General features: G+C 41.9%; 1 protein-coding gene across 12 annotated transcripts in view; it reads right to left on the bottom strand.

Annotated features, from left to right (window-relative positions):
• The window catches only part of FGFR2 (fibroblast growth factor receptor 2), a 135,053-nt gene that overhangs the window by 81,812 nt on the left and 40,075 nt on the right, over positions 1 to 13,166 (bottom strand). For 8 of the 12 annotated variants that reach the window (XM_090057917.1, XM_090057923.1, XM_090057916.1 and 5 more), the window contains exons 3-4: positions 4,993 to 5,259; positions 4,336 to 4,410 (exon numbers count right to left, since the gene is read on the bottom strand). The exons of the other annotated variants lie outside the window; for them this stretch is intronic. In XM_090057917.1, coding sequence (XP_089914043.1) covers positions 4,336 to 4,410; positions 4,993 to 5,259 — 342 coding nt within the window. The remainder of the gene's footprint in view (positions 1 to 4,335; positions 4,411 to 4,992; positions 5,260 to 13,166) is intronic. 12 annotated transcript variants of the gene reach the window in all.

The raw sequence follows: 13,166 nt of genomic DNA, 5'->3' as shown, positions 1-13,166 counted from the left end.
CAGGTAGTATTCATGTACTAATCAAGTGTCAAGTTGGGAGCCAGGACATAATTCTGTAAGGTGACAAGAACACTTCAACTCCCATTGTGTCAACGGTGTATTCATCATAATGCGATCAAGCAGAAAATGACAGTGATTACATTTTCAGCATTAGGGATGAATAGCCCTGCATCGCCTAGAGGCATCTCTAAAGAACAAGATGGAGGCAAATCACTAGCACACTACAGAGGAAGGCTGAGCTGCCAAAGCTATTTTGTGAAGGGAGGACTTCATGTTAGGGCAGAATCAACTCACACTTTTCACATGTCCTATCACTTAAACAAAAGCTGGAAGTAATAAAAAGCCATTCAGGATGCTGCCTGGAACAAACTTGTTCCATTGTTTTCTGACAATCAAAATAGAAGGCAGCATATTTTGCTCTGTTCGGTACATGCCATTCACTAAAAAGGGCCTACAGGTCAAAATGATCAAATTGAGTTGCCAAATTTAGGTGCCCAATTCTACACAGTCCCGTAAATGAAGTCAGCCTGATTTTCAAAGCTTTTGAACTCTTAAACCACTCACCAACTATAAATGGAGTTGCATGCCCTTTAAAAATTTAGGCTTTTACTGACAAATATAGTCACCTGCCTTAGAAAACTGTGGCCACAAGAAATACATTTGTAACTGAAGAGTCATATATATAATATTTTAAAAAGAACAAACATTTTAAAACAGTAAATAAAAATATCCCCCCCCCAAAGCTTTGTTTTATTTCTACATATGCAGGGTTAAGAATGCCAAGGTTTAGTTCCCCTAAAAGGCACTGCAGCCATTTCCTGTTTCATCAAATCATAATTAACATGGCAGGCCAGCTGCACTTTATCAGAATTGTTTCATCAACAAGCAACAACCTTTGAAGAGCATGACCTTTTGTTTTCAACAGCAAATGTAAAATGGCCCTAGTTATCATTTTTTACCCTTAATGAACACAGCTGTAATTTATATGCAAATTATCAGTTAAACTATCTTAGATCTACAGCGTTCAAAATGCAGCTCAGGAAATGCACGCAGTTCTTCAGGGTCCACTTGTAATGATAGGGAGGTCAGCAGGTCTGACCAGAGCTCCCCTGCTTCATTTCAGACAGAGTCACGGTCGTGGGATCAACATACTGTGCCTAACGCATACAAGGCACAGGAAGGCCATAATCCTCTGTCCTTCACCGGAGCCAGGAAGGGGAACCTAGAAAACCTAATCCTCTGTAGGGCTACAGGACAGCCAGAGCCAGCCTTAATGGTGCCCTGAGATAACTTGTGTTTTGCAATTTCCCCCCCCTGCACCCCCCCCCCCGATGCTGATGCTGCCCCCCCTCTACTGTCAGCAGTGCTGCTGCAGGCAGGCAGGGGCACAGGGCAAAGTCCAGCGACAAAGCAGAGTGGCATGATGCGCCAGGCAGGAAGCTCGAGGTGGCGGCGTGAGCTGGGCTGAGCACCCCTACTCCTGCCTGCGGTGAGGCAGGAAAGCCCATTGCTGTGAGCACGGCCTTCCCGCTGACAACGGCGGCCTGGGCGGTTGCACCACATCGCCCAGTCCAAGGATCGGCTCTAAAGGCTCTGCAGGGTCCTGCTCACCCAGCAAGTGCACACTGAATCCAGAAGTTTGGTTTACGGTATGATCCCTTCAAAAGTTTGCATGGAGATCAAGTGCCGGTGGGAAAGCCTCAGGTAGCCTTAACATCTCCGTAACCTAACCAGCATCTCACTCCAAAGGGAAATTTGTTCTAGCCTTCCAACTCCTCAGGCAGCTATCTTCAAACTGCTTTTCAACTCATATTTTTTATCTCAATCACAGCATTTGGGTGCAAGGTAAAAATATTAAAAGGGAACACGGAACAAAGCATAAGGGTTGGAGGATCCCGGGTACACTAGTTTCAGCCCATGTTCAACTTGCTGAAGTTGAAAGGTACCAAACCCTGAATGTAACCTTAGAGTTCACACAGCTCTGATACTGCCAAACTGAGTTGCAGCACTACCACAATCATGCCCTGCATTGGCATCTTTCATTATGTGGCAGGGCTGCTTCACCAGACAAGTTCAGGACCTTTTCTTGACTCAACTCTTTAAGGCAGAGTCCCACTACCTTACAGAAGGGTTGTCTAAGTGGCATCATACAAGGGGTTAATTGTGGCCAGCAGGACTTGTCAGTGCACTTGCGGGAGTTACTTCACCGGTGCAGCTCTGGAAACCAGGGGCAAAAAACACAGCTATCACTACCCCCCTTTATCTCACTGCCTGCTACCAGATTTGGGGGCCTTGATCACTAATGGCAACATAAATCGATGGCAGAGAAAAGTGAGGATGAGATAGGCAGTGGGAGCACTCAACCCCTGGTTTTAGAGCCGTGCCAACAAGCCGCTAGCCTGCAGCTGGAGATAGGTCTCCTGTGTGGAAACCTTGTTAAAAAAAAAAAAGAGAGAGAGAGAACTCTAGTGCTGGCTTGTCTGTCTGACTGAGGATGCCATCCCCCCGTACTTTAAAAAGTTTCTGCTTCTTTACCCTCCGCTCCCATGTTAAGAGTTTTTGATATGAAAAGCCATCACTGACCGTCCTTTTTGAGCAGGGGGAGTACAAGTGACCCTTGCTAATCTGCACAATCTATCAATGGCAGCCTAAAATCATCACGAGCCTTTCACCCTCCTCTCAGCAAAGATTTATTAGCAGTGGCTTATAACAAAGCCTCATATTACAAGGGCATCACTTGTGTGACAAAAATATACGCCTAGACATTTGTTTTTGCTCTGAAGAGGAGTAAATATGAGTAAGTCGCATGTGTTAAGTAAACAGACAAAGCATGCTATTCTGTGCATTTTCCATTTGCCGGCTCTACCCGTCACCAAAATTCATTTATTCACAGCAATTCTTCCCCAGCTTTAGTGCAGATTGAAAGGCTGCACTGTACTTACTAACTCAGCAATATTAGTGTGTGAATAAATAAATAAATAAATAAGAGGACAGTAACATGGGTGTCCTTCTAAAGAGACAACAAGGAATTCTGCCCTCATGCATCGTTTTAAGAATAAAGAGGTTTTCCCAAGTACTGCATAGATGTGTTTTTAAAGGCAATGTCCCTTTTCCAAACTTGCCAATTATTCTTGCCACCACATTCCTTTGTCAAGGCAGCATTACAGCTGCTTAATCTCAGCCCCTTCAAGCTGCACCTGTGAATCAGACTGAGTTAATCACACTAACAGATGGCAGGGGCCAAACAGTCAGCTAAGAACTTATATCATTTTAAATAGCATCTAATGTTTCACAGCTTCAGAATAGAGGCAGTTATATATGGCAGTATCTAACTAGTACAGTTGAAATAACCCTGGTAGTTAATCACCTGAATGAATACTCCAACTACGTAGAATATATGCCAACCAAGAACTAATTACAAGCAGTCTGAAGAATGAATGTAGCACTTAACTGTTACACTTTCTAGGTATATGACACCTGCAATGTAATGACCATTACATTTCATATTAGTTTACTGAGTGCCTTATATCACTTGACTGTATAAAGTAGAAGTAATGACACACTACCAGTAATCCACAGGGATTTGATCATTTTACCATGAAACCAATAAGTAACTAATACATGCTTTACCGTTTTCTTTCTAGTGACTTCTCCAGTTAGACCCTATTAATATTTCTATAAATAGTCTAAAGGGAATGAAGTTTAATGTCCATATAGGTTTAGGATTCTTAACTTGCTTTCACCTTAATTAACTACCATAAATATATCAGTTTTTCTTTGGATTGCTAATCAGCCAGAGTGCATTCTTTGGGACCAAATCTTCAAGTCCTTAGTAGGCAGAAGTCTGTCTTATTGTCTCCCATTGTCTACAGTCTCCAATGGGATTTTTTTAAACTGAGTAACAACTGCAGGATTTGACTAATTAAAGCTCAGTTAAAAACAAAAAAGTTCCAAACCACCATTAACTAACTCATTTTCAGTCTGATTTTTTCTCTCTAATAGATGTCAAAACAGATGCAGAAGCAGGAAGTTAGACAGATGACAGGTTAAAAGCCCATATCACAAAAAGGACTTAAGCATAGAAAGAAATAAAACTACTGAAAAGTTAAATGAGCAAGACAGAACAGACTAGTAAACTGGGTATAGAAAAGTATCAGTTTATTAATTGATTTTTGTATTTCAGAGTCATGAAACAGAGAAAGTGGTAGAAAAGTTATTGTTATTTGATGTGACATGCATATAACAGCCAAGAAGCAAAAGGAGCAATGCAAAGAGTTAGAAGGTATTTTGTATATGAATCCCACTAGTCAGCTCCAGCAGTGGCCTGTTACTTACTCCTCTGGTTGTTGTCATTCATAAAGTCCTCAGAGGCATCATTGTCATCTTCATCATCCCCAGATGATAGAGCATCTGCACAAAGATGAATAAACCTTTTAATGCATTTTATAGGAATAAGCACCAGTTTTCTAGATGTTAGACCACTAAACAGGGTCCATTTTGATTAGATTTAACAAAAGCTACTAAAAGGGGCTAATGATTCTGAACTGTTATAGCGGTTTCAAAGCCAGTTTGCTAATTCCAGAAAAAATCTATTTCTCCCTAGCTCCAATTCTTCTCCTAACAGGTCCAATCAGATATAATGGTCTCACAGGGTAACAACACAGCCCCATGCAAAGCTATCAGTACCAATGGGTGCATAGTTCTAGGAGACATTTATAAATATCTCCCAACATGAAAAATCTGAATATATACAAAAATGGGCTTTTTTATCATCACAGTGTATATTTCTATTTAGCCATAAAATACATGATTACATCTTCAGCTGGTGTAAAGCATTTGCAGATTTACTCTAGTTCAGAATCTGAAGGGGAAGCATGAATCAACACCATGAAAGGCAAGTTATGACAGAGGATCGTTTTATGCAGCACTTTCTGTACTCAAAAATGCTACCACATGCAAGATGTTGCTACTGCTTGCATTTAGCTCACTCACCTGTGACATTTACAATGAAGTACAGAGAATCACTTTCTAAGGTCCTAACAGCTGTACAAGAGTAGAGGCCCGAATCTTTTGGTGTAGTATCTTTAATTTGCAAATATTCCCCAATAATCATTGTTCTATTGTCAGGCCCCAATGGGACCCCATCTTTAGTCCAACTGATCATGATGGCATCTTTCAACTGACAGCGCAACTCAAGTGGTTCTCCTGGAAGTGTTGAATATACATCTGGCTGAGAGATTTGGTATTTGGTTGGTGGCTCTGCAAAGGTGGAAGGAAGGAGGAAACAGAAGGAAGAGAAAAGAAAGGAGAGAATTTCCAACAAAAGTCAGTGAAGGCCCCTTTTATCCATAGAAATAATTTTAAAAATCTATATACTATTACCAGATTCTCCCAGCAACTTGCCTCATAAAACTGAAAACATGAAAATATGGAACAGTTTTTATGTGCAAGACGTTAATCACAAAGGTAGCCCGCACCAAAGCAGTACTGGCCCTTCCTCTTTTCACTGATGTAGCTATGTGCTTACCAAAAGACATAGATAGCACAGGCAATTGCTTCCTACTACTAGGTGAAACAACCTAAGATAGGCAGATGAATGAAATCGAGTCAGAGACTCTGAAGATCTCAAAAAAACTGGGGGGCGGCTCCAAGCTAATTTACCTTTCACATATGCAATTTAAATGAACAGATATTTTCTCCCATAAAAATTCATTTGAGGGGAAGGGGGAAAATACAAAAAACACAGAAACCTAAACTGGATTAAATGGGTTTGTTATACTCAATATAAAACACCTTACTTTTCTCTGGCCCTTCTGTACCCTTTTCAAAGCCTCCACTTTTGTCTTCTGTGCTGCCAGCTCTCTGCTCCAACGCACAGTCCTCTCTTCCATTAAATTTGTTCTCTCAACCTTTTATTTTATATAGTCTCTAAGCAGAATATAAGCCCAGTAACACTGAATGAAGCTATCAAGCTCAAGATGTACACAAGTTCAAAATGATGCAGCTCGTCCATCAGTTTGCTTACTGAAAAAGACTACTCAACAATCTTAATAGCAATTTGCCTCAGAAAAAAACTGCTTTAAAACTGTAATTTCTCCATAGCTGCTATGGTCAAAAAGAGGAGAAACCCACAAAGAAGTCTGTGAATCTCTCTCAGCTCCCTCAGTGATTTCTCGCACTTGGAACCGATTCCTTTTTCAGCAACAAATGCAGCAGAGATTAAAAACCCACAAAGTCCTAAGCCCTCAGCAGCAGCAAGGAGGACTCGATATCGAGCTGGGACCCACTGAGATTTTTCCTGAAGATGTCATGGTCCCCTGTCTCCTATCCTTCTTTTATTTTTCCTTTCCCAAAAATGGAGTCGGAAGTAAAAGAAGGGACACAGCCTGAACAAATTTTCTTGAAGAGTCCTGAGGCAGATGCCCTCATCCTCAAGACACAGCATTTTCCTTGTGCATCCAAGTCTTCTCTAGAAGAGGCTAATACAAAATTTGAACTGGTCAATGATGGAGACTTGCTGCATTGCCACTCTGCCAAAACAAGCATTGGTAAAACAACCAGACACAGTTCTGCATTTAAATATCATACTATACCAGGGGTGGGCAAAATGCGGCCCGCCAGGCCATTCTATCTGGCCTGCAGGGCCCCTAAAAAATTTAGAAAGTTAATGTTAATCTGCCCTGGGCTGCCTGTCATGCAGCCCTCGATGGCTTGCTGAAACTCAGTAAGCAGCCCTCTGCCCAAAATAATTGCCTGCCCCGTAGTATACCAAAAGACTTAAAGCCTACGGGTCATAATTCTTCTCTCCCTTACACATATTTTAGAGAGGTGTAAATCCATGGATTTCCATGGGGAGTTTGCCTGAACTAAGGACAAAAGGGTCCACTGGACTTTCCTCCATGAAAGCAAGCCCAACATCCTTCACAATTTTTTCCGAGCACAAAATGTTCCTCACCACAACTTTGCCTCCACTTTTGGCACTCCCATAACAAGATTTTTGTAAAATAAAATGCAGCTTAGTTTAGTACAGAGTTTTCTAGGCAAGACCTTTGAGATAGCATTTTTAGAAACATTAACAATTCATAAAATCACAGAGTACTATTCTGATTTTGAATTTGGAGTTGTTCTGTGTGCCAGATATTATGGTTAAAAAATCTCTTGATGGAGCACAAGTTATTTCTCCATGTGTTTTATATCAATAAAGGGTTAATATAAGAAAATAAATACCACCACCTGCATCTAAAAGCCTCACGCCCTTTCCCAAAAAAAGAAAATGTGTAAAATTTAAAAACCAACAGTAAACCCGTATACTTTAAAGGATTCAAAGAGTTTGCTGTGAAGGCCCCACTGCACAGTACTAGCAGGAATAAATTTCTTTTACAGTTTATTCTGTGCCAACAATTCACAGAGGTCTTTAAAACTGACTTTATATACATTTTTAAAATACCAGCATGGGTGAAGATAGCTTTCTTCAACCTCCCTTCCCTTCATTAAATGGGGCTTTTACTTACTAGCCCCAAAATCGAACGGACAGAAATTTCTGGATCCAGTAGATTGCTCATGCTGTGATCAGAGATAAACCATATTTGGAATCCATCCCTAGCTATGGTCCTTTTGCAGTTACTAACGTAAAATATAGATGGAATCTGTCAACACAAAAATAAAAGTCCAATTTTAACAACAGCTTTAAAAGGAAAATGACTAGTAAACCAAGGAAATAACAGACTGCTCAAATATTGAGCTGGACCTTATGCATTTCTCTCTTATTATGAATATCATCTGCAGAAAGATAACAGCATCAAGGGTTGTCATGAAATAATAAAGTAATGTTTGGAAATAGTGAGTTATTTCAGGTAAGGCTTTGTGTTGCCAAACTAGAATATAGCAGCACTTAAGACTGTCACTTTTTATAACGTTTGCCTATAAACTTTTCCAATGTGAGTTTTGAAATAGTGCCCAAATACAAACAGAGAACAGGTGGGATATCGAAGCATTATCCTGTTCCAAGAGTTTCACAGCAAAAGGTCTGCAAGTTTAAACTGTTAAAGGTTCCAGCCAACCTCTAAGCTACCTTACTTGACCAAATTAACCCCTCCCCAGCACTCAGCACCCAGTCAATAAACATTTTTACATTCAGATGAGATTGATGGCCAAGAAAATAGAGCCAAAAGTTGCACTCACACAATGTTGCCCAACCTAGTTAAAGTGAGCCCTTCAGCTCACATTGTGGCTTTTCCCCAAATCCCACCCAATGCGAATTTGTGAGGCAGATGAGGCTGCTCATATACCTGGTTTGTCCCGTGCCTCTTTGATGGCATTTGCTTCAACTGTAGCCTTTTGTTTCTCCACACATAAGAGTTGCTTCAAAGTATTAGATATTAGGGGTCCCAGGCAGGGTTATGGGGGCAAGGCAGGGCCACAAACCATTGCCCTCACACAAAACCAGCCAAATTTGCAAATGGTGATATAGCAGCTATGTTTCTCTCCCCCCCTGGAGCAGCAAGCCTTACGAACTCCCTCCTCCACAGCTCTGCATCTTTGAGGCCAAATTTGGTCTGTAACAGCAAGTTTGCTAATTGCCCATTTACTGTAACCAGCTTGGCAAGGCAGACACGGTTATGTCAGTATTTCTCTCCTAGTCAGGGTCTTGCGTCAGACTTACCACTACCATATCAGGGCAGCTCCAGAGGTGCATTAAGCGATGTGACAAACATGTCTTTTTGCTTTAAAAAATGTGTGTGTTCAGTTCTGTTAACATTTTTAATTCTTGAACAAATTCCCTTCTCCCGTACATTAGCACAAACCGTCTACCCTTAGTTACAACAGTATTTGATGCCAGAGATGAAAGCAATGTCTTCATTTAAGCATATTTATGATTTCAGAGGTGGAGGTACTGTACAACACTGCCTTGCAAAACTGGGCCTGTCAAGAGATAAACATTAAACAGACAGACTGGGGTTTCTCCTTCACCTCACTCAGTCTGTCAGCATAGTTTATGCCAGTGGTTTGCAACCTTTTTTGGCTCAACGCACCTCTCAGAAAATGCCAGCTCTTAGTTTTCATTCGTTCACATAGTCAAAAATGTGGGTGGGATTAGATTAAAATAAGAGCTTGTGCTTAATTTAGTTTTTAAGTGAAAAAGGAAACCTATCAGAGCTGCAACTCTTAATTATTTCCTATTTTTATGGCCACAGACCCCATCATGCCCACTTCTTCATCAGAAACTGATACATATTTTTGTGCAAGAGGAAGTTCTGGCATAAGGCTATTTATATTAAAATTCTGCTATTAAAATTATGTAATTCATTTTTTAAAAATGTAAAAATACATAGCTATCCTACTGTGGCAAAGAACTCCAAAAGACAACAGGTCAGAATGTTTTTCACACTATGTGAAATCTCTGGGTTTATCTTGTAAATCGTGTTTACCCACCTACCAGTATTTACATTGCACAGCACCCTTGAAAGGATCTCAAGGCACCCCAGGGTACCACAGCAAGCTATTTCACTGGCTTACACCATCCAACCATCCAGAAGAGAGAGTAAATAGAAACCCTCTTTGCTTAAGAGCCAAATGGCCAGACGTGAGGACTGTGAACGTTTCTAAAGTTTTATTTTACATAACTGTAAGACGCTTGACTATATTCCTAGTGTGTTTCTATTTAAGGATACCATTTTTAAAAGATCAACATTTTTTCTTAATTTATTTTCACAAATTGAGAATAATGCTAATATTAATGAAAAGATGGATGTCTTAAGACTGTAGGCACCTCAGATACTAAATTACAGAGCCAAATAGCTAACACCTAACCTCAACAAAGATATCCACAAGACTCAGAAAAAAACATTTCCCCCAGAAAGCTTCTCTCTCTCCAAACAACTAGGCTATGTACACAATCAAGAAGTCTGAGGCTGAATCGATTCAATCTTCACGGGTTAGTTTAAGCTGTGCAGATTGAACCCATAAGCAAGTGAACAGACATTCAGTTTTGATTCTGGAAATGCAACCACATGCCTGCAGTGGCCTAGGCCAGAAGCTGCAGGGTGCTAGAGCACGCCTCCCTGCTCAGCTGGAGCTTGGGCCACGCATAGCCCACCTACCCCTGTGGGGGCAGGGGGGAGGGGGCTGTGGGGCACCAACTGACAGCCACTATTGATAAAAGAGTTTGGGTGCCATATCCTGCCATCCACCCAGGAAAGTAACATTTACCACGGTGGCCACTGCTGAATCTACCAACCTGATGGGCTGATTTCCAGCATGACCCAACTGTGTCCTGTCAAAACATGCCCTGTCATGGCTTAAAGTAGAAAATTCGACATCCAAAAGGAACGGTCACAGAAGAAACAGGGCATTTCCAATCATTGCTGCCTTCTGATCATCCAGCATAACCCAGGGACCCACCTGCACCTTAGACTTCAAACACAGGTCATAAGGAGTGAACAGACCCCTGGTAAAGAGAAGGAAGATTGGGCATATTACATTCACTTACTTTCCCCAAAACTACCAGAATCCTTTCAGCTTTATCTATTGAATTTCAACCATCTACTCCTCATTTATATCCCAGTCTCTTCCAAATGCCCCATCAGGCATAACTAAGATGCCTCCTGCTGTTCTGATTCAATACTTCACATCTCAATCCCTTATAAGCATCGTCTGGGAACACAAACACCTCTCTGCCGTCAAGAGCGCACACCATTATTTTCTCTACAAATATTAAATCATCAGAAGATTATCCTTTTTTTAAATGTTTGCCAAAGAAACAGCAACAAAGAATGGAAACTGCACTTCACTACAATAATTACAGGCAGAAAAGCCTCATAAAGTCGAGTTCTCGCTCAATCTTTTATGGAGGCTGCTGCACAAAATTACATGCGCTGCTGTACTTCAAAACACAGAAACTTTTACAAAGTGTTAGAAGGCAGACTCCCAAATATATTGAAGGATATTTTCCCCTGACATCTTCCTTAATGCTACTATCCTTATTCTGAAAGGAAGTGTGTACTTCATCTGATGATTTATCAACAGATGAGGTAAGATGAAAACAGTACGATGAGAGAAAAAAAAAAATATATATATATATATATATATATAAAAAGAGAGAGAGAGAGAATTATTTTGCCTTACAAGTCAAAATTTGCAGAAGATGATAAATTAACCTATATCCTACACACCCAGAACCTAATGAGTACATAATTTACAGCAACAGCAAATAGTTACAGTATGGGCATACAGGAACATGTCATATTCTACCACATACTACATATATTAACACAGTGGAAAAAAATTAATCTCCTTCAGAAGAAATACTTGCCAATGTCATCATAGGAAAGGGAAAATATTACACTCCTGACTTGTTTTCCTAAGCATCAAAGAATAATTCTGAGGGAATAGTAAAGAGTTCCATCAGTTGAAAGCAGGGAAACTTCACAAAAAATGAATCTATGCAACACTCTCTACCTCAAATAATACTGGCTGGAAAATTGTTATTAATAAAAAAGTGCTAAGGCTGCATTTTCCTGTAGGTAAGTAACTACTCTCAGCAATACTGAATCTTGGCTAGTGGTACCAGGATATGGATCATGCCTGGTAGAACAGAGCGTTTAAACAACCAACTGCAGTTTTTGGAAATGATCTGATAACCAAGTACCCTTATTCATAATGTGTGAGAGTCATGCTTTTGGTCTCACTGGAGGAGGGAAAGAAAAATTAAAAAAAAAAAAAAAAAAGAAAAAAAACTTTCCCCTGACCAAGGAAACAAAAAGAGCATGCATGGTGACTTCATAGCTCTTTGAAGTATATGGCTAGGGACAGAAGATAGCCATAAACTGATTTAAATTTTCAAAAACTGGCTTAAGATAAACCTGGTTGAATTGATTCAGGTCAAACTGATTTATGGAACTTCTGTCCCAGACCCCTTCCTAGTTCAAGTTAAATCAGAGTCCTCCATCATCCCAGCATGCTTTGCAGTCCTAGGCTGGGCTGGGCTGGACTGTCTGCTTGAGCAGAGTAGGGTTGACCCTGCCTCTCTGTTCCCTAGCTGGAGCAGCGAAGGCTGGCTGACAGCCCCAGCTAGACTTTTCCCTGCTGAAGCAGAGGAGGCATGGGCCAGCATGCTCAAGGGGAAGGAGGGAGATTAAATCCCTCTGCCTCCCCTCTCCCACCCACATGGGACTCCAGTCCAGGTCTGCCCAGCTTCCCCCCCCCCTGCTCGCCACTCTAGCAGCAGGGGGCATAGCCAGAGCCCACCTGGGCAGCAACCTCAGGCAAACGGGGGTGGAGAGGGGAGAGAAGGCAAGGGGATTAACAGCAGCTGCCTGGGCCGGCTCCAGCCATGCCCCCTGCTGCATGAACACCCAGCAGAGGGGTGGGGGAGGGCAGGGGAAACTAGGCAGACCCCAGCTGGGGTCCCCATGCCAGTGGGAGAGAGAGGAGATGAGGAATTTAATCCCACTCCCTCCCCCACTTCACCTGAGCCACTGCCCTGGCCAGTGTCTGGGCATGCCACTCCCTCCCTGGGGACAAACCTGGCAAGGGCTGCTTCCCCCTTCCCTCTCCAGGCACACCCTGGCTGGGGTCTCTGCAGGCCAAGATACTCAGCATCTTGCCAGGGCCTGGCCATGCCACCCCCCAGGTCAGCTTCCCTCCAGCCTGCGGCTGCTGTGGAACAGAAGGGAGGCTCGCTATAGCGACCCCCAGTTTCTAGCCTAAGCCACTGCAGGCATGTGGCTGCTTTTCTGTAATCAAAAGTGAACATCTATTCATTTGCAAAGGTTACACAGGCTACACTAACCTGCAAAGATTGAATGAATTCAGGCTCGGGCTTTTTGAATGTCTGTACTTAGCAGGGGTGATGCGTAGGGGATGCACACAGCACTGCACCCCCTCCTGTAGGCTTTGGAAGATGCAGGTTGTGGAAGCAGTGTGGACCAGCAGGTCCTTGGACTTCATAGATCTTCTACTAAGAAATCCTACATACCAGGACTATTACAGGGACTGTTCTGATGGCTGAAAAGCATCTCTTTGGGTATTTGAAGCCCTTTTACTAGTTGGGCAGAGTAGTAGGTTGTTAGCCTCCATGCCGGCAACATACAGCTGGAGACGACAAACAAATTTAAACACATCCATAAAGCAACCCCATAAAAGCTGAACAAAATTTGAAGTTTATT

Source organism: Crocodylus siamensis, chromosome 7, assembly GCF_052110815.1.
Source record: "Crocodylus siamensis isolate JL-2025a chromosome 7, ASM5211081v1, whole genome shotgun sequence".
NCBI lineage: Eukaryota > Metazoa > Chordata > Crocodylia > Crocodylidae > Crocodylus > Crocodylus siamensis.
Note: the sequence above shows the minus strand (reverse complement) of the source record. Positions and strands in the feature narration are given on the sequence as shown.